The following is a 26,465-nucleotide window of genomic DNA, read 5'->3' as shown; positions in this document are numbered from 1 at the left end:
ATTTATGATTTGTGGCATAAAATTAGGTAATACCAACAAATTTATTAACATAGCACTATGAACTAAAATATGATATAATACATTTAAACACTATATACTATGTACATTATGTAATAACAATATAATATCAAGATAAAGATAGTTCCATCAATGCCTCCCTTAACTTATACAATGTTGAAAACAAACAGTAGTTCTTATGAAATACAATAATGATGTACAAACATTTAAAATGATATTTTAAATTTACAATGTTTTTTGTGATGTGAAATAGTAGAATAATTCTCATGTTTAACATTAATACGGTAGGTAATCGCAGTAATTATCTTAGTTACTTGTAACCAAACTTACAAATATCAGCTTATGTAAAATATAATTTGTTCTGTAATTGTATATACTTCAGTTATATACTTAAAATATGACATGTGTGCTCGTTACAAACTGTCATGAGCTTCCAGTTACACCGTACAAAAATATCAAATACTCATCTGTTAAGGCACCAAGCGGGGCAAACATTTATAAGTTAAATCTATATATTTTAACTTATATGCTTTATATTATTTTATTTGTAATGGAAAGAAATGAATTATTTAAACGCTCACTATATTATGATTGAATAGTATTTTGATACATTTTACACAGATAGTGTATGTCTAAACCAAAAATATTAAATGCTGAACTTCGCGTTCTAGTATGACATTATTAGCATTATTTTTTTTAATTTTATTGCTTACTATATGGAAGTATGTAATTTTAATAAAGCATATTTTATTAGTGCGTCATTATCGAGATTATTTAAAAATTACAAATAATGTAGTCCATACATTACTTGAATCATTAAAAAATGAATATTCTCATTAATATTAAGATGTTATGTTTATACTCTTATCTCTCAAAAAAGGGAATCAGTCAAAAACGTCTTCCTTGATCTTCGTTAATTTACAATGCATATGATGTTACGTTAAAAATAGCTGAGTGTTGCCTCAATTACATCAACTAAATAGTATATAAATGGCAATACTAAGTCTTAGTAAGAAGCAGGATTTATTCTATTTTTAAACGAAATTGCTTTACAGTTACTTTTAGACAGTAGGTTTCTTGAGAGAATAACGTAAGTATATTGAAACAGTACATGACTATTTCTTCTTTAGACTTCTCTCATGGCCTTAGAGTGAAGAGTGGTGATCGTACTTGCACTTGAGGCGTGTTGAGCGTCGTACTACTCGGGCTCGGACTCGGAGACAAACAGGGCTCCTGAGAATTCTCGCCTTCCAAATCGGGCATATTAATATCCTCAAAGTCTGGAATATTCCCTGTATACGATATTAGCTGACTCCCCTCAGCTGAAAGTTACCCAAGAAAAAAAAATTACATTAAATTGACAACAATGGCGCCCATTTTAACAAATTATATTTAGCGTCAATTAATATAAAATATCTACATAAAATTCTTTTTTTAAGTACTTATAAATATTCAATATAATTTTTAAAAAATATCGAAGTAAATAAATGCTTCAATAATAATCCATACAAAAACACCCTTGTTAGTCCAATAATATTATATACTCTTATCTTAATATTGAAATAATTAGAAGTTTTAACATTACTACAATGAATACAAGCGAATAAGATACTAATGTGACTCCATGCAAAACAAAAATATAGAATATACCTATTTTTATAAAGTGCTAATCTTTTCAGCACACTATAAAGTCAATGTTTTCGTACATATCTAAAAACTGCTTTTTTTTCTAAATATTTACTTAATTCCAAAACGGTTTATTAGTAACTTATTAAAATAATTTGACCATGTAAGAACGGAATAACCGACAAACTTTAATTAGTCAAGTTACAAAACTCTTTGCATTTAATATATTTTAATTACTTAATTTTAATAAAAGAATAAAAAAATATCCAAAACTTCAACGAACGACAACGCAAAATACGACAATAAATTTGTCACTTTATCAGATTTTACATAGTCCCGTCTAATAACTAATTTCTCGCTTATGTACAAAATATATTATTAAAAAAAAACTTATTCACTAATAATATTTCACAAATGTATTTGTATGTAAAACTCAAAGAGGGATGTAAGCAGACGTATTCTATAGAACGGTAGCGGCAACGCAAATACAATAAAAACTACTAAACTTAAAATTATTAGTCTACAGTTTAAACGACACCATCTAAATAAATTTACTCAAATAGCTAACATTTACAAGCGATAATAAAAACAATATATAATATTAAGCTGAGACTACTGTAACCGTGCATATAGTATCTATGACCAATACGACATATTGTAATAATATAATCAGTACCATCGTCCTCAGTGAACGGGCTCATCGCGCGAGTGTCGTCACTGCTTACATTCGAAATATCACCTTTCAGCTTCTTCGCTTTAATTAACAATAAAACAAATACATTTCATATAACAGATACCGGTATCATTTCATAGAACAATCTATAGCCTATCCTTAAAATATAATTTTTTCTTACTGAGGTAAATTACCTTAATTCTAATTTATAGTAGTGATGACGTAACAGATTTCTCTCTAAAACACAGAGAATTTCAAGATTCATTCAGATTCAGATCTATTACGACATCGTCTATCCTAGCGTTTATAGTCGATCGTACCACTAAACCTCCCCCCCCCCCCAACTATAATCACCCATTACCAAAATATCCAACATCAAATTGGAATGCACCGGTCAGCTTCCCGTATTTGAAGGTGTGGGAGGTACGGGTTACTTTGCTGGCGTTGTATCGCTGGTACCGATCAGCCAATCAAAATCAATCATCGGATACTGTTTTGTTGTATCTACAATTAACATAAATGTGAAAAAAAATCTGTTGACATATTCGTTTCATTTTACAATAGAAGATGGCTTTTCGATGCTCTGGACGAAATCAGGTCTATTTTCGAGGATCCTTTTACTACTGAAATATTGTTTATACAATATAACGAAGTATACGAGTTTTGATAAATACATAAAGTAATAAAATACAAACATGTCTGTTATATTTATACTTATGTTTAGGATATAAAAGAATGTTAAGTAATTACCGCATTAACTCGTTGCCGCATAGATCTCCTCTCTTTTCATTTTGTTTAAAAAAGTTCCCGTGGCATGCCATATTTAATTTTAATCTATTAATTTAACTTACCATTGTTGCAAGTTTTAGTCCGGTCGTCCGATGTATTGTAAGATAGCCCATAGAAGGGATCATCAGATCCGAAAAGCTGTAACACAAAACGATTAATCTTATATTATGTTCGTCATTCAAATAATTCACATAAATAAAAGCATTTGATGAATATGAAAGCAACACGATCATATATGCAATTGATATTTATATATAAAAACTGGTTAATAAAATACGAAAAATTTAATTTAGACTGGTTTTTGAATATTTTTTTCATTTTTAAATATAATGATGGTAACTCATTATATTAAATACAAAATAATTTTGACTGGTTCGTATTTTATGAGTAAAGGTTCAGATATTAAAATAAATTTATTAATCAGGAATGCGGTTAAAATGTGAAACATACTCTTGTAAACAACTTAAAAGTAATTAATATTTCTCTTATTAAACATATTTATTACATTTGGTTTTGTACGGTGGGAACCTGTAGGTCCTACGCTTTCATCAATCTGAGGACAATACAGAAGTTTAATTTTATATTGTACAATATTCTATAATTTATAAATCAATAATAACAACATATTGATCCGTACGAAATAAAAATGAAAGAATCGTTTTATAAAATATTTAATCCAAGCAATTACTTTGTAAAAAAAATCGATGGCTCTACAATTGCTAGGGAATGTGTTGATAAGCATATTATTATTATTAGTACAACACGGCAGAGCGCAGGCGCGTTATTACGTAGCCGGCCGTGGGCTCGTTATGCGAGCGTCGAGCGGCGCGAGGCCCGACACGCGCTAACAACACGTTGCCTGCAACGTGACTTGAGCACTGCTACCAACCTAACCGCGATAAACGTCACTGTTTACTTGACGCGCGCTAGTGTGCGTGACCCGATACTAGCTTAACTAGGTACTTTGAATTATACGCGCCAAACCTATACATACTTTACGCAATCCTTCGTAAATATTGCTTTATTTTTTTTTTATTACATTTTTTTTTTAAATATGCTCACCCCTAATAATGTGTTGGTGTCCAATGAGTAGGTGTCACCTCGTAGCAGCTCTCGCAAGGAGTCCAAGTCTGTTTGCATCGTATCTAAATGATCATCAATGTCATTCCTGAAATTATATTTACATTCCTCATTTAATTCCAATGAAAAATTATACAAATAACATAAATTGAATCAATTCACATTCACACATTCTATCTATTTAAGTATTGTTGAAATCAAATATTACCATGATTGTATTTTGCATTACACACTTTGTAGTTCGGTTAGGTATATTTATTTTTAACATTCGTTTTATAAAGTAAAGTAAGGTTACCCTGCATATACAATATATCTTCACCAGATTGCAGTTTGGGCACAGGCTAGACACCACATTCATGTACAACATTGGTATTTATAATACATCTTATGCGGTACCATGAAGGGAAACATCATGAGTAAACCCACATGTGTCAGATGAATAAATATTCTGGCACATGTGTACTCACAACACACCCTAGAGCAGTGTTGTGAACAAGATCCAAATATTCTACTTGAGATTTTTTGCTCAGCTTTGAGGCTTTGAATTCATAGGCCTCTACCATATTTTTGAATTCAAAAGAAGCAGGCAAGCAGTATTATAGGTGAGAATTGAAATGTAACAATATAAACATTGTCAAAAAAACAACAACATAAATCGCTTTGTGACAAGGTAACAATATCCTCACAAAAAGGACAATTTTAATAAATATTAATAGTAGACCGCTGGAGCAAAGATTTATTCAGAATATTTATCATTTGTTACATACTTGTTTGAGTGTGATCCAAAGTGAGAAGAATAATCTTCTCTATTTTGACTGTTATCTCTTCTATACCTGAACATCAAAATCACATTTAAATCAACCTTCATTACAATGCGCAATGTCTTGTACCCTGGCAAGAGAAAAATCTTTAATGAGGTTCCCAAATAAAAAAATTTACTTACATTGTCTGTAACCTATTTGTGTTATTGTTGACAGTTGCTAATGTCATGTGATTCCAGTCAAAATCATCCTGAAGTTCAGTCTTTATATCTGCTAAATTTAAATTGCACGTATTCATATTGTCCTTTGATTTTTTAGACTTCTTTCCAGTCTTGACATATTCAGATGGTTTCTCCAACTTTATATTAATCCCTCCGAGCATTTTATCTTTAGATGTGGAAACTCCTTGATCGGCAAGGATGGAATCTTGAAGTGTGCTTATATCTTCCGCTGCAGCAACACCAGTGTCACTCACAGAATCATCACTTGCAAATATTTCAGCTGGAAGCTTAAAATCGGCTGATGGATTTATTGCATTAAAATTACTGGTTGACAGAAGACTTTTATTGTTTGTAGATGTATTTTTGTTACTTGTATTCCTCATCTTGGATTTAGATGTACTTGCAGATGCTGCAATCACATTATTAAGCACCTGCTCCATAGCTGGCTGACCTATTGGAGATGTAGATGCCATTGTAGGGGAAGGTGATGTAACTATTGGTGTAGAATCAGGTATCCTTAAGAAGCCATTTGTATGTATTATGGGAAATGCTAATCTTGTACGATCTAGGAACATTCGAATTTATTAAATTACAATGATATCAATAAACAAGCTCTTATGTCACACAATATTTACATAGTATTTATGATACTTCTGTTTTTCTTTCAATGGATGCATATCACATAAATAATCAACCAGTAGATATACATGACTCACTTTTGATATAAATGCATATAGAAAATCATATGTTTTTAAATAAAATTTTATTGCATATAAAGCTTTTGCATGCATTTCATCTTTAAATAGCAAAAGCAATGTAAAATATAAATCCAGATAAAACATACCTGATTCAGTATCGTCTCCGTCTTCCATTGTAACATGATACTGTGTTGACGTTGTGGGGTCAATATTGTTGTGAGTATTGGAAATAATCGGACTAGCTAAGTCCACAGACACGAATCCAGCTGGATCTAATGAGTCTTGTGAAGCATCATTTTGTACAATATCATCATGAGCCAGTTCATGAATAGTTGGACCATCCTCCTGAAAATCAGATTTATTTTAATAGTAGAAAAGAAATTATAACATTGATGATAATGCATATTTAGACATAATATTAATTAAATATACTTATAAACGAAATCTATGCAACTTAATATAATCAAAATTAATAAGAGATAAAAACTATATAATCTATTTAGAAATACAACAGACCATATTGTCTTCATTCAGATCATCCAAAACATCTTTGTCGAGTTTCATAGTTTTTAATCTATTTGGGTATGAACCATCTGATGAGGAATTATGAGCTGCACTATTAATCATTAACTGATAAGGCCTCTTTACGCCAACATTGTTACTGCTGGAATTAGGAGCCCTTGTAGGTTGCACGAGGGACATCAGGAATTGTATTAACTGGAAACAATATATCACAGTATAAATACAGTATTTTATGTAACTAATTGTTTTAAAAGTAAATTAACCAAAAAGGCCTTACATTGTTTACAATTTGCTGTTGTTTGATATGTTTCTGTCTCAGAATTGCTACTTCTCTCCATAATGCTTCATTTTCCTGTTTCATTGCACTGAACTTTGCATCAAGACTCTCCTGTTTACCCTTCATTTGTTTCACGTCTGCCAGTACTTTGTTCATTAACTCTGGCTTTAGAAGAATTTTTTCACCACTTTCATTACTTGCAACTATTGATTTAGGATTAGCAATTTTTCTTTTAATATGTTCCAAAAGATAAGCATGTCCTCGCATAAAGCATGGATGAGAAAATTCTATTTCATCTTTTTCATAGCGTAGCCCGCCATTTTCTACTGATGTTATTTTATGAAATCCATACATATTTAACTGTCTAATAAAGCTTGCCATATTGTTGTGTTTGTAATAAAGTGGTAACAATTCTCGAGCAAAGTCTGCTTGATTTTTTATCACAAATGTTTTCCCACCCTATAAAATAATATTTATATAATGTATTTGTGACAAAAATAAATATTTTAATATTTTGTTACTATAGTACGCTATACAAAAACCCTTGATGATACAGTATGAACAATATATTAGTAAGTTATCGAATCAACTCACTGATCACATATAAAAATCATTCTGATGATTTTAATTAATAATCATATCAGTTACTATAATAATTTTATATAGAGATAAAAAATACCTATGTTAATATATTTCAATAATTCCATATAACTTTTGGCTTTAAAGTGCATTCATATAGAAATAAAAACAAAAAATATATATTATGACATATAGTGGAAAAATACCTGCTGTTTATAAAAATATGAAAACAATCGGTACATGGGATCTCTATTTATTACACATTTCATAAACATGTATTAACAGTGAAAGTACATTTAGTACGTACGAAGTAGCATACCAGTAAAAAGGTAAGCATGGTACAAAACGTGACATGTATCTATTTATTTATTAAATGGAATACTCAATGACGATCTGTCAGCTGCGTCCTATGTTACAGGTTGTCTTTAAGCGACTTTCTTACAAAATGATGTCCAATATTATAGGAGAAACATATTCTAATTATTGTATCCTACATAAAGTGCTACAATAAGTCGTCAAATTTACAAATAAACACTTACAGGACTCCATGAAATCAAATGATTGGTCTCAGAATCATTAACCAATTTCCATAATTTTCCCAAAAAAGCTGGGACACTAGCCCCGATTTCCACAACGGAACGCATATTTTACAATCCAACTTATGAACAAACCGCACAATTTTATATAAATGTCTTTAAATCTTATTTAAAATGGTATTTTGTGAAAATACGTATCTATTCACGAATCGCCATTTAACTTACTAACACATATAGACATTATAGGATTGTACACATACACCGCAAAATGAAAAAGAAACATTGACAACATTTACCAATTTTACGCAACATTGCACACACACAACTACATATCATATTTATGTACCAATATAACAAATCTCTTTGAATTTTCAACGTATTAAAGATGCATTCGATAAAATTATTTAATAAGCGAGAATTTAGGATTTCCATGGATAAATAAACGAATATTTCACTTCGGGTATATTTATTTCTTATTTATTTTAAGAAATATTTTATTAATTTGTTAAATAATTAATTATAGGAGTATCGTTTAATTTTTTATTTTGTTAAAATTTAGTGATAAACTTTGTTTAAAAATTATTTGGTTAAATTTACGAGTTAAAATTAAAAATATTTTTTATGACTTGTTTTGGTTGAATACCAATTTTATATTTGGAATATAAAAAATAAAGGTAATAAGATTCCCAATTCTTATTACATGTTTAATATTATTGCTTGACTTATATACAATACCGAAATTTAATTCAGAAAAATTTACAAGCCTCTAGCTAAAGACAATAACACAGACTATATAATATTATTTTATTCTGTTTCTCATTGATACTTGTTTGTTTAATCTATGCTCTTTAAGGTAATGGAAAAAATCAGTACCGGCAAACTGAACTTTAAAGTAGGTAATAAGTAGGTAATTGGAATTTGGAATTATAAAACGTCGAGTTAGTGGCGTGGCGAGAAATTTTAATTTTATATCCGTGACCTTTGCCTTTATTTGTTCGAATTTACAATTGAAGCGCCCGGTGACATTGAAATTGAACGAAGGGAAGGGTTACCGCATTATCCACAGTGGCAAAATAGTAGGTACTCGCTCAATACTGACTGAGTACATAAGACTACGCAAGTATGGAGGTATGTAATACAATTTATTAAAAAAATATATTTTATGCATTTCATTTTTTTATTTTGTATTATTTTTTTAGATTGAAGTCGTAAGCGTGTCCGGTTTAAAATCGTTGGGAAAAATACATGTAAAGGAAGACGCTACTATTAGGGATGTAAAAGAAACAATTCATAAAAGCGTAAAAAAATCATTATATCCTGACAGACAATCTATAAAATTAGAGGCTAAGGGAAGATCGCTTAAAGATGAAGCCACTCTGAAATCCTTAAATATAGACAGTAATGTGAAATTATATTTACAAGATCTCGGACCACAAGTATCTTGGAAGAATGTGTTCTTAGCGGAGTACGCTGGTCCATTATTTGTGTATTTATGGGTATACCAGAGACCCTGGCTTCTTTATGAAACTGACTCTGCACCAAGCAGTGTGGCCACGTATGTTATATATAAACTATATTAACAAAATATTCAACTTGTTTTCCTTATTAACTATGAAATGATTACATATCAATAAATAATAACAAAATAATATGAATAACAACTTAATAAATTATTTATTATGTACTTAGTAATAAATTATATTGATATTTTCAGAATTGCAGCAATTTGTTGGTCAGTTCATTATGGTAAACGCATACTTGAAACATTGTTTGTTCATCGATTCTCTCATGGCACAATGCCTCTTCGGAACCTATTCAAGAATTGTTCATATTACTGGTTGTTTACCCTGTACATTGCATACCACATCAACCATCCTCTGTTCACTGCTCCATGCAATATGTGTGTTTATGTCGGGTTAGCTGGATTTACAGTAAGTTTAAATACTAATTAAATTGTAATATGTGGTAAATTGTTTTTGCAAATGAAAAAATAATATATATATAAAGTTTTATTATCCAGCTTTTTGTGGCTTACCTTGAAGTTTCAACACAGTCAATGTATAAATTTATGTTTAACTTAACAAGGTCGCAAAGTAAACAATATAAAATTAACTAAGTGTTGGAATAAAATATATAATACCACTTTTATAACTTTTAAATAATGTTGCATAAGTAATCATAAAGTTGTAACTGTATTACAGATTTGCGAACTGGGTAATCTCAGTATTCACATTCTTTTGAAGAACCTTCGTCCACCAGGCACGAAAGTGAGGCGTATTCCGAAACCTGATGGAAATCCTTTCTCTATACTCTTCAATTATGTTTCCTGTCCAAATTACACTTATGAGTTTGGATCATGGCTCTTCTTTACAATCATGACAAAATGTGCACCTGGTAAGTTCTACATTTTATTAATAGAGAATTACATAATTTTTTCAATCACTACTATCTACTGAATTGGTTATCTGTAAATTGAAAGAGAATGACAAAAAGATATAATAAAACCTGTTTCCCTTATTATTAGAACTCTCATCAAGATTAAATTCCACTTAATTTCATTGACTTAATATACAAAATTAGCTAATTAGATTAGAGTTACTTTACCTTACTAGAAAGCAAAATTGATAACAAAAGACCTTTTTTAAATTATCATAAACTTCTTTATTATGCAGGTAGGTACTAGATAATGTACACTTAGACTTACTTTTAATTAATTATAAAACATTTTGTTATATATGAACAAGAAACTACTTTTGATTCCTGGCCTTATCTTGACCTTTAGCATGGTTAAATATACATCATTTACAATATTCTAAGTAGTCCATGAGTTAACGGTCTCTGATTGAAATTAAACAAATTTGGAATTAATGATATTTATAAATAAAATGCTACCATAACCATAGGTGGTTGATAATCTACATTGCCTTGGTGGAACTTATATAGACTTATTATGAAACCATTTGTTATTTATGTCAGTGAAAACAAAGTATTTGACTGGTTTAAGTCCTTGTTGCCTTAATAAAATATTCAATCACACACACATTGACTAATGAATGTAGTTTGTGTGCTTTTTTAACAGTCCTTGATAAAAATATACAGTTCTGTAAGAATTTAATTTGTCTGCCTGCTGTTTTTTAATACAATGACAATTTGTACAGTTTTTAATGCATGATTACTTTTATTTTCTATGAATCTATCAAATTGTGTGTTTGAACAATTCAGTTTTAAACAATTACCATTTAAAATTCTCAACACTAATGTGATGTACTAATTATACTATTAGTCAATTGATGATATTATGTGTACAAATAATGTATAGATACAATGTTGTGTTTTACAGCTGGAATATTCGCTGTGGTTGGATTATATCAGATGTCAGTATGGGCCCTCGGTAAGCATAGAAACTACAAGAAGGAATTCCCTGACTACCCGAAAGGTCGGAAAGCTATTTTGCCTTTCATTCTCTAAGTAGTATGTTACGTAATGGGTTACACAATTTGTGTATTAATATATACTTCATGAGCTGAAATATAGATGAAATGTTTTCTTCAAATGATCTTAAGATCTTGGGGCTGCAATGGGTATTTAAATATTAGTAAACAGAAATTATTTCGGTCTTCTTGGGAGGTGACGGAATTTTATTATTAAAATTATAGCTTTAATATATTATGTTAGCTTGTTTTGTTTTTGTTAGAATGGATAATTGCTTTATTAATTTGTAATATTTCAAGTTAATATTTTGTTCAGATGTTCTTGTGTACATCATAATTTATTATTTTAAGTAAAATAAAGGCATTTATAAATTCTTTTTTAATCTGGTACTTTTATTTACTGTTATATATAAGAATAAATAGATAATTATTTACATTTGTAGATTTATATTATTTATTTTAAATAAATCTTAGACTTATTACAAGATTTTTATGAAGAAAATACCTATAACAGAATTACAAAGTATAATTTTAAATTTGCATACATATTGTAGATGCTTCAAATTTAGTATTCAATAGATTTCATTTTGTTAACAATACAATATACAGAAAAAAATTTAAGCGACACCATGACAAACTTACTTTTTACATATGAGAATCCATTATTTGTATTTATTTTATATAGCGTTTGTTTTCATTAAAGGAAAAACATGAGTCACTAAAAAATTAAAAGCCATTATATTTAAAACAAAATTTATTACAACTTTTCTGTTTTTTCATGATCATGTTCTTTGTCTCCGCTTTGTTTTTCATCGACACAACGAGCCTTGCTGAGAAGACGTTCATTTTCTTCTTTAAGGGCAACTATTATTTCTTCCCTTTCCTGAAAGATATTGTATTGAAATTATTATCTCACTCAATGTCTTCACAGTGACTTGATTATTGTTATAGTTATGTAGATGATTTTGAAATATTACATAAACTGTTGCTATCACAATTATGTATCTGTTAATGTATTGGAAGGGCTATAAAATTACAAGGTTCGATAAATATGACCTTCGCAAGGTTATTTACTTTAAAACTGTGCAATATTACAAATATGTTTTCAAGAGTGGATATTACTAACTATCGCCTTTCATTTTTTTATTTTCTGACTCTTTAAATTAATGCTGTTTTTAGTATGAAATAAATAGTATAATTTTTTTTCTGGGACGATATAAGCTCTCAACTTACATAATAGATTTAAATCATTGACGATAAAAAAAATCATTACAGTAATATTTAGATTCATTTTAAAATTAGAATCTTCTCAGTTTCTTATGAGTGTTATTTCATTATTTAATTCCTATCGCTATGGATTAAAGTTACTATCGTCTTGGTTAAGAAGACAATATTTTTATATGAACAAATTTGTACCTCAATTTTCTGTTTATACTTTTCATCAAGATGTTGTCGGTCTTCTGTGACGTGTTTGAGCTTGGCGCGCGCTGCGGTGGGCGGAATGTACCGCGCCGACAGACCAAGAATCGATTCCATTTGAAAGCATTTTGTCCTCGTAGACTTAAGTTCAGTGCGCAGATTGTTTATTTCTGATAGTAACGTGCAGTTTTCCTGTAAAAATATAGTAAATAAAATAAGACTACTATTGTTGGTATAAAGGCAAAATAATTCAACGATATTAACTAATTTTGAAATTTTATTTAAGAATGCCTTTAAGCGTCACACTGCTGGGAAAGGCGTCATCTCTTATGCTCTTGGTGTGAAGCTTATTCCACCATGCTATGTTTGGATAAGTGTACGATGTTTTCGGATACAAAGAGTAAAACAAATGCTGTGGTTAATGCAGAAAGAAAGAAATAGTTAAAGTTTGTTTGACGCATTTTCATTCTTATAAATTAATTCGTCGCCTAAGGAATTGACAATAGTTATCTCCAAAATATACAATGTGTGTCAGCAACAGGATTAATTATTAATTTCAAAAAGGAAACAAAAAATATATAAAGTCTATAATTGTGGAAACCTATGAGTGTGCAGCAAAACTTAGGAAGTTAGGAAATTACTTTATTATTTCATAGTATAGTGGCTCCAACCTTTGCAACTGAGATCGTTTTTATATTTATATTATATAATATTTTTATACTTATGCTTTATTGCACCAATACTTCATGTTACATTATACCTATGGATTTTATTACTTTATTTATCCATGTACCAAAAACAAGTAACACAGAAAAAAAAATGAATAACAAAGGAACAAAGTGATACATAGGAAAGCTTATCTCTATGAGAGATCTCTTCCAGTCACCCTGGAGTGTGAGTAATATTATGCCAAATTACAGAGAAGGTAGGTACATCTTTAATTTTGGTGACAAAGAGAATAATTAAATTGTTATGTCCCTTGTGCAGGTTAGACTAAAACATTCGCCTTTAAACCGGAACACAACAATACCAATTGCTTCGTGGCGGTAGAATATGTGATGTAAGAGTAACTACTGAGTTTCTTGCCGGTTCTTCTCGGTAGAATCTACTTTCTGTAGGTAGCTTCACTTAATTGTTAAATGACGATTCAAAAGTGCTTGTAAAAGACCACTTGAATAAAGTATACTTTGATTTGATTTGATTTGAAACATCGAGTAAAATCTAGATACTATAATGTTCCAAGTACGTACATCCATGATCTTTCGAATATCGCTCTTCGATCCATCCAAAGACTTGGACAGCTGCATTTTGAGCGCGGCCACCTGCTTCTCGAGGTGATCACGTTGTCGGTTGAATTCTCTTATAGCTTCGTCCTCGGCGATTCGACTTCGTACGAAATCTATGTCCTCGACGTATTTTTGAAAGAGTGCCTGTGTAACAATTACATAAGCATATGCAAAAGTTAGTATGTAATTGAAGTTACTGGTATTACATTTATTTCTATGTAATATTGGCATAAAAAATGAATGAATTAATTATACTTTATTGCACACCACCAACAAGAACAAAAAAAGAAAGTGACACAAAATTAATAACATACAAAAACGTAAAAATAAACGGTAGAGAACGTTCGAATTATTCTAATTTAATAATATATAATAGCTGGTTCATTCTTAAAAAGAAATGGATGCTTGATATAAATGGGACCTATTTTTATGTTTTTTCTTCAATTTAAAGTTACATAAATTATGTTAAAGATATGTCTTATAGATAAGAAATATTGAACTGTTGGTCTTTTTGGGAAAGAACTTTTAATTATTTTTATAATTGTAATTGCTATTAAAATAATACAATACGATTAACAATCTCACCTTAACGCTAAGTTTCAACTGAGTCGGATCTTGAAAATTAGCCGTCATGTTATGAAGATCGATTTTGATTTTCTTCAACGTGTTCTTTAAAGTTAAATTCCTATTCGCTTCATTCAGAAAATCCTTTTTCGCCGATGTCAACTTCTCGTTTAACTGACTGATCTTTAGTTCTGAAATGTGTATTATAATAATAAACAGCAAATTCATGTATATATATTTATATAATCTAGCTAATCTACAATTAATAATCTAACTACAATAATCTCCAATAATCTCAAAGAACTAAGAAGCACGAGTTATATTGTAGTGCATAGTGCTCAAATACCAGGTGCACTATAACACACATCTATACAAATGTTTTCAGTAAAGCACAATTTTGGAAGCCTGTAAATGCCCCAGCGCTGGGCTAAGGCTTCCTTTCCATTTGAAGGGGAAATCTACTACTTTTACTACGTTCAGTAATATTATATAAATAAAATAAGTGCAGTTAATGAAATATGTGATTAATTTAAAAAATTACAACTGAATATTAATTTTATTACCGCGAAAATCTTTTTGCTTTAGAAGTGTTTCTAAAGATACTTCCAGCTCAAGGATACGTAACTTTTTCATTTTAATTTCGCGCTCTAATGGCTCTATCTGCGGTCAAAACGATCGAATAATTAAAACAGCTGTAACTTTTTGACGTGTAGTGTTTCTAAACTAAGTCTATCGGAAAGCCTTCAAAGCTAAATCATACCCAGATCATGTTTAGTGTTCAATAGTTTGAGTTCTTCGTTTTCCATGTCGTCTATCTGAACTTTTAATTCTCGTATTGTATTTTCCTTAGGGGCAATCTAATGCATAGCCGAAATTTCAATTAGATTCTATAAAGAGCTAAGCTAGGTATATAATTTGGCTAACTGTACGTAATCACATAATATTAGGATTATAATATTAGGGATTTCTGCTTACTCATCGTGTGTTCTACCGTCAATCATCAAAACTGTATTATCAGTCACCCCATGAGTGGCGAAATGACAGTTCCTAAACTCGGTTTTACAGTGACCACTCCTACTCGATCGGCCGTCGATTTGCAACTCAAATAAAGAATACGCGGACACATTGTTCTATTAATTACTTGATATAATTTCAACAGTACAAATAGGCATTAAACAATATATGTGGCCCTGACTTAAATATTTAGATCATGATAAAATGTAGATATATGACGAACCCGTATGTGATGTAAAAAATATCAACGTGATTTTTATAAATACATGCTATAATGTAACGAGTACGCAATTCTAGGTTTTAATTTATTTCAAAGTAATCAAATACCTGATTTTTCAATTCAGTTATCTTGAAATTCAAGACGAATTTGTATTTCTCCAACTCCTGCTTTTTCCTCTTCAATTCATATATTCTCTTCTCTTTATCTTGAATAGTGCCATCTCTTTCCGATATTTCTTTTTTCAAATCTGCCACGTCCCTCTCAAGTGTGGATATCACTTTTTGGAACTGTTTATGTTCAGCTATAAAATGATTGCTATCAGTAAAATAATGTATATCAATACTTTACATAATATATAGATAATAGAAGTTCAGTATGATCACCCTTAAGTTGAGATACTTGGTGCTTGAATTCATCAATTTCTTTATTAGCAGATATAAGTTTTTTCTTCATTAACCCGGTTTCTCCTTTTAATCTTACGTTGGCATCCTTTTCTTCCTTTAGTTGAACTTCGTACGCAGTTCTTATTTCGATTATTTCGCGATCAGCGTCTTCTTCAATGGATGTCTTTATTGTTTCATGTTCTCTCTTTTCCATGTCTGCTTGCTCTTGTAACTAAGTCATAAATATTTTGTGTATAATAACTATTAGTAATATCAATACTTCAAAATAAATATAATCATAAGTAACCTCTTGCAAAACTAGGTCTTTCTCTTCTAATTTCGCTTCAAACATATCATTTATTTGCCGCAGAGCTAGTCGCTTACTTTCTGCTAGATCTTCCAATCGTTGTTCGTAATCTTTTCTCATGCGTGCTGTTTTATCTTCAAGACTCTATAAATGTGTTAAGTTATTGTTTAATTTTTATACTCTATAATAATTTCCATACCAATTATATAGTAGTTATAAAAATGAGTTATTTGAAATATAATAACAAATACGTTACAATTTACCTGATATCGATCATATTCACTTATGAGTCTTATATTAAAATCAGCTTCTAAGGCTTGAAGGGTTCTCTCATGGCCTGATCGCAATTTTTGTATATCTTGTTGTATCATTCCAATTTCATGAGTGTGCTCGTTTTCCATTTGCTACAGTGCATGAAAATATATTAGCTTATCATATTAAATTATATTAAAATTTAAATATTTATCACTATTTTAATACAGGCTGTTAATCAGCAATACCTCATTTTTTTCTTTGAGTTCTTCAATAGCTGCACAATATCCTTCATGCACTTCTTTTAGTTTCTCGGCTTGAGCAGCTTCGGCTTGACGCAGCTGATACGTATGTTCAGTTTCCAGTTCACTCATTCTTGTACTCAGTAGCTAAAACAATTATACAGTTGATCGCCATGTATTCAGTCGTAGTATATTAAAAAAAATGTTTCAATATACTAACATTTATGCTATTAATTTTTTCTTGTAAGTCTTTCTTACTAATTAAAATCTCTTTAGAATATGCAAAATCTTTGTCAAGAGCTATAGCACGTCCGTCAGCATTAGTCAGTCTCCATAAACAGATCGAAGAGTCTTCAGACACTGACACTAAAGTTTGGTCATCATACGATAAAGCGATGCCAGTTACTTTTTTATTGTGCATATGAAATTCATTAAAAATAGCTTTATCTAGTAGTGGTAGTTGTACGGCTGTGACACCTCCTTCACCACCAGTTATAAACAACATTAAATCGGAACGTGACAGTAAGATGGTATCCAAAGCGCATCCAATTAAAGCTAAATTTCTACGGATTGTGTTCGAACCAATTTCTTTAATTTCTCCATCGCTTCCGACGCCGTATGTCGTTTTTCCATTGCTAAAAAGTAAACAAAAATTATCTTATTGAATAAACAAACGGACATCGTCCTCCTGACCGATTCCGGCTACGTTGATCATTCGAAACGGAAACTTGCTAACTGCGCATGAGAAATTACTTTGATCGAGTGTGTATGCACAAACATAGTTGCATTCTCGCTTCTTTGATCTGACACACTGAATAATTTAAACAAACGTTTAGAAATATATTTGACGAAAAGCTTTTATAATGATTGTACCTATTTACTGCACATGCATTAAATTGGTTGGTTTTAAGTATGACTTCACCAACTCGTTGCCCTGAAGACATATTCCATTCGTACACAGCTCCTTCTGAGCCACATGATACTAAAGTCAAATCTTGAGCAGACCACGCCAAACTTGTAATCTGAAAAAAGACTCAACGATAACATCAACATTTTCTATTAAAGATGATCAACGTACATTACATTACCTTTCCATTATGTCCTTTCAAATTAAATACGTTTTGAAAAGATACCGATGAAAAAACTTGTATAACTTGACCATTAACAGCTGCGAAGAGATGGCCATTGGTGCTAAACTGTGCACGTTTACAATTACGAATTGGAAATTCTCGCATAACTTCAAAATCATCTATTAGAACTACCATGAATCGCAGCTTATCTGAAAATCCCACTATAGCGAAAAGCCCTATAGTGATAAGAGTTAATAAATATCAAAATTTATAAATTGAATTAATTAACTAGATAAGGCTTCTGATGTCACCAGTGGGATGTAAAGATACACAATGTATCTCTTCTTGATACAATTTAATTAATTCCACGTCATCTGTCATGTAGTTCCATATTCGTATGCTCTTGTCCTGCTCACCAGACGTCATGAATATTGGTTTCCAAGCGCACATCGAGAGGGAATTTATTCGTCCATAATGCATCGCCGGACCTAATTCTGTAAATGCTATTTCTGGGTTCTAAAAGACAACAAAAAATTTATATTAATTATATTTATTTACAATTAATTATTTTATAATACCTTTTAAAAGGTCATAACAGTGCTGTAAAATTATAAGCGTATTACAACAACAACAACAGCCTGTAAATTCCCACTGCTGGGCCAAAGGCCTCCTCTCCCTTTGAAGAGAAGGTTTGGAACATATTCCACCACACTGTTCCAATGCGGGTTGGTGGAATTCTCATGTGGCATGAATTTCTATGAAATTTTTCACATGCAGGTTTCCTCACGATGTTTTCCTTCACCGCTGAGCTCGTGCTCATGAATTATAAGGGCAAATTAAACCCAGACAAGCACCGCTGATTTATGTGCTAATCAGCGGTGCTTGCCTGGGTTTGAACCCGCAATCATCGGTTAAGAGGCACGCGTTCTAACCACTGGGCCATCTCGACTCTTAAGCGTATTAGCTATCTTTAAAATTATAATTTTATAATACCTTTTAAAAGGTCATAACAGTACTGTAAAATTATAAGCTTTTGTAATGACCCTTGTTGTTAAATACCTGAAGCATATGTTGTCCAAACAATTTGACGTAGTACAGTTGTTTTCTGAGAGTTGTGATAAGAAGTGTTTCTTGATTAGGATCTATTGTTATGTGCTGAATAGCGTCGAGTGGTGACCACAATGGGTGTTCTCGGGTGTGTCTAAAAGATAACATCAAACAATTATTAAAAAACGATTTTTCTTAATTATTTTCTAATTACAAAACTTACTTGTATGATTTTTTCGAGATTCGAAATAAGTTCCTCTTACGCCAATTATGTGGCGTCTCCTTCTCAAACATGTGTACATAGCCTTGACCACATGCATACGCGAAACCTATTAACGAAAAACACCACATGGCTCTAAGATCTATAGCAATACTTAATATTGTTCAAATCGTTAAATAAATAATGTGAAAGAGAAGAATAAAGTGAAGTTACACTGGTGTAACTACAAGCACAATCTACATAATAGGCTATTTGACTGGTTTTTAAAATCCATTTTATATTATTTAGTAGAGGTTAAGGAACGCAGTAAAAGTAGATTTTTTTAATTCTAGTACATGTTTTCCGAAAAATATCATATCAAAAATTCCATATTTAAATAACGCGCGAAAACGCTACTTGGACAATATGGCGCTGCGATGGGGTCGGTGACGTCACTTTGCTGTATTTCAATCCGTGGTACATATAGTAGAAACTCAAGGTTTATAAGAAAGTGACTTCATCATAAGCCCGGCCAATCAGGAGCGTTTTGTGTCACGTGACGAACGTTTGAAAAAATGCATTTTTATTTATTGATTTTTGAATAAATTCAGTATTAATTTCAAGTTTCGTTAGTAAATAACCATTTTTAAACTCATAATCTACGCTGATTACAATAATTCACAATTTATTTTTCTTCGCATTGTCAAATAGCCTATTATTATTTTTTTATCATCATCATTAAAAGTTATTTTTGTTGACAATTAATACAATAAAATGTTACCTTTGGAAAAGTTTACCAAACACGTAACGGGGTAGTTTTCAGTTTCGACAATACCGGTCTCACTTGCAGGACCTTCAGCACTCGTTGAACTTGATTTTTCACCTTCGCCTGACCTTTAAGTAGATACAATTTTTAATTTTACATTCTGTACATAGTAGTATATACAAAACAGCTTTCAACATACAACAAATCCAATAAATATTATACACAAAAAATATTCGTAAATATTAAAGAGCAAGCAACACTTCATTCCTTTCCATAGAATTACTTACCTCCATTTTGAGTTTTAAATATATGTATATTATAATATGGTAAAGTTAACCAAATACCATTATGTTTGATTACCAGAAATTCATTTTTTAAGTATTTATTTGTAATACTTACTCAGCTTCGATTTTCTTCAGTGACATTTCTGTAACTTCAGCGGCTCGAAATATACAATTTTGACGCAAATCACCGTTTTCTACTACCATAAGGGTTCCGGTATCCGTTCCGAACATGATGCGATCAGATGTTAACCACATACAACTGGTAATATTGATCTACAAGGAAGTGTTAAACGTATTTCATACACGCTGTATACCTATATACTTATTATATTTTTTAATAAGTGTTATGATATTTAATATTTTCCTAAAATCCTTTAAAAAAATTATTTAATAAACAAGTAGAAAGTTGAAAAAGCTTTCACCATTTTTTCTGTTTGATTATGGACTAAATATTCGTGAACATTTAGGCGTTATGATGAATAATTTTTGACTAATTTCGCAGTGAGTATCTAATAATCAGTAGGTACCAGTATTCATAAATAAACTTTTTTGTGAGCATAATACGCCATAGTATTAACATTACACAACATTAAATATCACATAAGAAGTTCCCTTAAGAATTAAGATCGATAGCCCAACGCTACTCTTACTGATACATACCTACTTTAATTTACAATCATTATAATAAATACCATAAAACAATTAAAAACCTAGATAAGTTACTACAACATATCGACCCATTTCCAACTTCTATCTACTATTATTATTAAATATTATGTATACTCACATTTTCAGCTTTACACCAACCCCATTGACGCCATACAGTTTCAGAAACATTCATAATACGAAAAGTGTATGGCCCTGTTATAACCACGAGCGTTGCGTCGGACGGATTACATTGTACCTAATAACATAGTTTAAAAATAGCACACAAATATCATCTTTATGCGGGCATAATGTGCGAATACGAAGCTATAAATTCTTACGCTTTCGACGATTCCCTGGCCGCTAGGATTTTGAGCTTTGGCATGGCTCTCCACTTTTCCCTTGTCCCAGTTGTAATAATACAGATACCAGTCCGGTTCGCCAGTTATTGCCACCAAATACTTTGAGTCGTATGTGAATTGGATACACGCGAACTCACAGGCCGTCGAATTTTCGAAAGGAACGGTAAGTATTTTACGTCTCTTGTAAGTGGTGAGATCGTATATTGTTATTATTGGCTTTTGACCCTCTTCAGAAATTTCATTCAAAGCCAACCAACGTCTGCAAACCAAATAATAGTATTGTGTAATAATATATTTAAACGTTCTTTGTTCGGTAGGTTTTTTAAAGTTCGCATCTGAATTTTAAAACGGAAGCGGAATATAGCTATTTTTTTACGCTGTCAATATCGTTTGTTTATTAATAAATTATTTAATTTTAGTTTTCATTGTCCTTATATATAAATACTTATTGTAAAATAGGTAGTTATACAGGCAAATGATACGCAAATGTAGGAAATATAAACCATTCCTTACATAGCCAACACGTCACCGTGATTAGGAACAAAGACGTCCCTTGTGCCTGTTATAACACGGGCTCAATCGCCTTCAAACTACAAGGAACACAATAATACTAAGCATTGCTATTTGGCGGTAAAACTTTTGATGTGTGACCACACTCAGAACCGGCCAAAATAAAACCTACCAAGTCGAATAAATCTATTATTTTTTCTCAAATAATATAAATAAAATTTTAACAAAAAGAAAAACCGACTTCAAACAAAACACTATTTTAAAACAAATGAATATGCACGAAAAAGTAATAAAAATAATTGCGTATTCAACATATTTTTTAGAGTCTTCTTAAGTTAAATGAAATGAAAATAATTAGACTACTTAAAAGTCGATTAACGATTATATCATGTAGTTATAGTTATTGGTATATTTGGAGCCGGTGTCAGCCACGGTGCCCTTGCCCCAACAATCAAAAGAAAGAAGCGATACGAGCCCCTTGATTGATCCAGTATATTATTGTGTAAAAGGTAATTTGTAAAAAACATATTTGTTAAAGTATTCTCGTAATGTTTTTTGATATATATATACTGTAGGGTTTTATTGGCTGACACCGACTCCAAATATAACAATAATTATAACTACATGATATAATCGTTAATCGACTTTTAAGTAGTCTAATTATTTTCATTTCATTTAACTTAAGAAGACTCTAAAAAATATGTTGAATACGCAATTATTTTTATTACTTTTTCGTGCATATTCATTTGTTTTAAAATAGTGTTTTGTTTGAAGTCGGTTTTTCTTTTTGTTAAAATTTTATTTATTTTTTGATTTTAAGTGAAGCTGATGTTGACTAACTTTAATATGGATAGATTAAACGTACCGTTTATATGAGTTAGAAACTACTTCGAGGACAATTTCAAAGGAAACTTGCGAATAAAGCAAAAATAGACTTTCGAAAATGCGGATTTAATACGTCAGGCGGCGTAAACTACAAGGATCCCTCGAAAGAGCTGTAATCGAACTCAGCAAAAAAACTTTGAAAAAGACCAACTATATTTCGTACATCATATGACATCACATCACATACACAAAATTTGATTAAAGATAGTAAGAAATTCTGCCCCATATCGCACCCTAACTGCGAGCCGTATAGGAGTTCCATCACTACATAGTATAAAACAAAGTCGCTTTCTCTGTCCCTATATCTTTAAATCTACGCAACGGATTTTGATGCGGTTTTTTTTAAAAGATAGTGTGATTCAAGGGGAAGGTTTGTGTATATAATACATGAACAATATAGTAAAGAAACACTGATAATTTTAGAAGTTTGCGATGTGATGTCGTATATAAACAAATTCTGTAGTATATTTAGTATCAGTAGTGCACCCGTGCGAAGCCGGGGTGGGTAGCTAGTTGATTATAATATTCGACTATGATAATTACATAAACATAACTACATTACGGAAGGTGACTCAAATATCCAAATAACCTATAAATAAAAGATTCGACCGAGTATCGCTAACGTGCTCCTCAGAATTGTTCCGTTCCCTTCCGTTCCGTTACTTTGTCATGGATCCTGTGCTCAGAACCTTACCAAACTTTCACCAAATTACCCTTGAAGTATATATTTTATAATAAAAAAAGAATTATCAAAATTGGTTAACGTGAATTTCAGTTATTCACCTATTTGTCGCGCATATACATAATGCAAATTTAAGACTTATGTCGTTTTCACATGGATACCATCATCGGAAAAAAAAATAAAAAAAATGGGACCCCACGGGAAGCACTACCTTTCAAACAAAAAAAAAATTATCAAAATCGGTCCAACCAGTAAAAAGTTATGAGGTAACAAACATAAAAAAAAAAAAAAAAAAAATACAGACGAATTGATAACCTCCTCCTTTTGGAAGTCGGTTGAAAAGCATCATACACTTCGGCACTAGCTTCGTTATTTTTGTTAAAAAAAAAAATATTTTGATTGTAGAACAAAGTATCAGCGGTAGTCTTGAGCCGATGGTCATAGGTTAAAATCTAAGTTGCTGAGTTGGATTGGACTTTGTCGTTTTACATAACGTGCGCGTTGACATCGACTGTACTAAGCAAACACGAATCGAATCGACGGACAACTCAGTTGCAGCGTGGAACAGCGTGGTTTTTTTTAATGTAGGTATATGAATAATGAAAAAGAAACTACATACTTCAATATATTATATTCAAAATGAATAATATTCTATATATACCTTGCTCATTGTAACGGTTTAAGGAAAAAACAGTTACAAAAGAAGAATATAATTAGTATAATTACCTGTTAGGTGCTAACACTATAGATTTAATTGGTTTGTGTTTGTCTTGAAGTCGAATAAACTTTTGTTTCTTCTGAATGTGATTGTGAATTACAATTACGCCTCCAGCGGGGTAGATAATCTCCGAATCTGTCATATAATGAGCATTGTACCTGCAGATTTGAATTTTTTTACCTATGTTAAAATTATAGATATACAACTTTGCATAAGTAATTACGTAATTCGATTTATAATAACATATTTTCGTTTAACTAATGTAATGATGGAGCTGGGACGTAGTTTGTGGCTAATTATGTTTACTTTGACAAAACCTATACGTTTTACGGTATAAACGTGCCTTTTTAATATTGTTGTCTATCACATTTTACTACACTACCTAAGATATACATGGACCTAAAAATTTACTCGAGTTCGCTAACCTTCCACTGGCTTTATTTACATGATAAAATGACGGCGACAATTGTTTAATACTATTTAGGTACTTCCCAGCATGCATCTACTTACTGAATGTCGGTTCTTAATCCGTAAAATATTCGTGCAGAAATATTAGGAGGAGTGTTAGTTCCCATGATGTTAAAACTTTAAGGTAAACCTGTATAAAGAAGTGAAATCACTTTCAAATAAATATAGACAGCTTCATCGATACTCGCTTTAGAAACAATATATTGTTTACCGTTGCTATGGTAACCGTTTGACAAGGCAGATTTGATTCAAGTTTAATTGATGTTCCATTTTTTTAAAATATTTAAAATTACTATATACAGTAAGACACAACTTAGATGTAGCATCGTCAAATTCAATAAAAAATATTTTACTATAGGGAAAATACATACCGCTGATGATGGTGGACGGACGAAGCCGCAGACCGAAACTAGTATATGAATCAAGTACTTAAATAATAAAATATAGTGTTATTGTTTAACAAAGGATTTCAAATCCAATTTTTAACCTAAATTCATAACCAGTAGAAGCAAACATTTTCTTTATTTAGTCGATTGAAAATTATACTATTGTAAGTTAAAAAATGCGCAACGCTTAGACTTGAAACGCCATTTATCTCCACTCTACCTGATTGGTGCTCAATGTCATCTTTAGTAGAGCATCCTCTTTGCAATTCCGAAGTAACTTGCTGTTTCCTCCGTCGTATACACGGGACATTACATAAAAAACGTCTTTTTACAATAATGAATCAAATGAACGGTAAAACGAAACCATTTTAATTACTTGACTATTTAAGCTATTTATTACATTGACGTAATACGCGTCCGTTTTATCATGATAAAAAATTCGGTTCTAAAATTTCGGAGCGGAGTGATAAGGTTGTGCGCAAAATTGGGGAAAAAATGAAAATTATAAAACATACATTTATTTATTTTCAGTAGAATAAGGAATTGTTTTAAAATGAAAACGATGAAATTTCACATTGAACACAAGAAGTATTTAACAAGTTATAAAGATCGAGAAACGTAACCGTGTATCGTAGATACAATTAGTACTTTTATATTCATTTCACGTGTCTAATCTAGGCTTCGACATAATTTAGTTGTTCTGGTTTCAAACACTTTATTTGCGCAGCTTTGTAACACGAGAGTTTGATTGTATAAACATCTATTGTTAACTTTGTAAATGTCTAGAATTTCTTTAAGGTATACTTCCAGAATCCTCTCTCCCTCTCTCCTATTTCTGTCCGCTTTCTATTTTTTGACAAAAATCCTTTAATACTTTTATATACGAAATTATAGATGAAAGGTATCAATCTAACCATACGCGAGCCATCAGTTACTAGGACTTACTATTACTAAAACAAATACATATGTAGTTGCATCATTCATGAATTTTTTTTAAAAAAACTTATTCGTTCTGGAGAAAGGATTTTGATAATAATACACGATCCATCGAAGCAATCTTGAAATCAATACATATAATAAACCATGATATTTATTGATAAATTATAATAATTTAAGTACTACTACATTTCGTCCATGATCTTGAATATTACTATAGTTCACTCAACTCGTGTTATAGATACTGTCTACCGAATGAGATCACCTAGTTTTTCTTAAAATAGGTACCATTAGTAACTAGATGAATTTAGGCATATAAAATCCAAATTTGATTGATCGGGCATTATGTGTTTTTCATATGGTAAACAATTACATTTATGATGATATCAACAACAGCCTGTAAATTCTCACTGCTGGGCTAATGGCCTCCTCTCCCTTTTGAGGAGAAGGTTTGGAACATATTCCACCACGCTGTTCCAATGCGGGTTGGTGGAATACACATGTGGCAAAATTTATATGAAATTTGTCACATGCAGGTTTCCTCACGATGTTTTCCTTCACCGCTGAGCACGAGATGAATTATAAAGACAAATTAAGCACATTGCTTGC

General features: G+C 31.0%; 3 protein-coding genes across 13 annotated transcripts; 1 reads left to right on the top strand and 2 right to left on the bottom strand.

Annotated features, from left to right (window-relative positions):
* Positions 1 to 951: 951 nt before the first annotated feature.
* LOC124533445 (heat shock factor protein) lies at positions 952 to 8,087 on the bottom strand. Of its 11 annotated transcripts, none has more exons than XM_047108755.1 (11): positions 7,784 to 8,087; positions 6,666 to 7,124; positions 6,383 to 6,583; positions 6,013 to 6,211; positions 5,130 to 5,619; positions 4,954 to 5,019; positions 4,169 to 4,274; positions 3,612 to 3,659; positions 3,169 to 3,244; positions 2,321 to 2,398; positions 952 to 1,340 (listed from the first exon to the last, which is right to left on the bottom strand). In XM_047108755.1, exons 1-11 carry the CDS (start codon positions 7,886 to 7,888, stop codon positions 1,156 to 1,158), a joined length of 2,013 nt encoding a protein of 670 aa, XP_046964711.1. In that variant the 5' UTR covers positions 7,889 to 8,087; the 3' UTR covers positions 952 to 1,155. The 11 variants fall into 11 exon arrangements, 9 of the variants coding, with proteins under 9 accessions (XP_046964711.1, XP_046964662.1, XP_046964674.1 ...); XM_047108706.1 differs by having other exon boundaries at positions 5,130 to 5,733; positions 7,784 to 8,085; XR_006966696.1 differs by lacking the exon at positions 2,321 to 2,398 and adding an exon at positions 2,679 to 2,821 and having other exon boundaries at positions 1,298 to 1,340; positions 5,130 to 5,733; positions 7,784 to 8,084.
* Positions 8,088 to 8,620: 533 nt separating this feature from the next.
* LOC124531911 (probable very-long-chain enoyl-CoA reductase art-1) lies at positions 8,621 to 11,594 on the top strand. Its single transcript, XM_047106482.1, has 5 exons — positions 8,621 to 8,908; positions 8,980 to 9,335; positions 9,495 to 9,711; positions 9,982 to 10,174; positions 11,121 to 11,594. Exons 1-5 carry the CDS (start codon positions 8,903 to 8,905, stop codon positions 11,246 to 11,248), a joined length of 900 nt encoding a protein of 299 aa, XP_046962438.1. The 5' UTR covers positions 8,621 to 8,902; the 3' UTR covers positions 11,249 to 11,594.
* Positions 11,595 to 11,950: 356 nt separating this feature from the next.
* LOC124533720 (cilia- and flagella-associated protein 57) lies at positions 11,951 to 24,916 on the bottom strand. Its single transcript, XM_047109175.1, has 22 exons — positions 24,577 to 24,916; positions 24,075 to 24,224; positions 21,251 to 21,530; positions 21,052 to 21,168; positions 20,380 to 20,537; positions 19,996 to 20,108; positions 19,239 to 19,344; positions 19,028 to 19,169; positions 18,280 to 18,484; positions 17,987 to 18,204; positions 17,772 to 17,920; positions 17,119 to 17,533; positions 16,905 to 17,045; positions 16,668 to 16,808; positions 16,405 to 16,548; positions 16,098 to 16,329; positions 15,822 to 16,015; positions 15,044 to 15,140; positions 14,502 to 14,671; positions 13,881 to 14,060; positions 12,628 to 12,822; positions 11,951 to 12,094 (listed from the first exon to the last, which is right to left on the bottom strand). The coding sequence occupies exons 1-22, from the start codon at positions 24,639 to 24,641 to the stop codon at positions 11,969 to 11,971; spliced, it is 3,738 nt and encodes a 1,245-aa protein (XP_046965131.1). The 5' UTR covers positions 24,642 to 24,916; the 3' UTR covers positions 11,951 to 11,968.
* Positions 24,917 to 26,465: the final 1,549 nt, after the last annotated feature.

Source organism: Vanessa cardui, chromosome 1, assembly GCF_905220365.1.
Source record: "Vanessa cardui chromosome 1, ilVanCard2.1, whole genome shotgun sequence".
Lineage (NCBI taxonomy): Eukaryota > Metazoa > Arthropoda > Insecta > Lepidoptera > Nymphalidae > Vanessa > Vanessa cardui.
The sequence above is the reverse complement of the archived record's forward strand: the minus strand, read 5'-3'. Positions and strand labels throughout refer to the sequence as shown.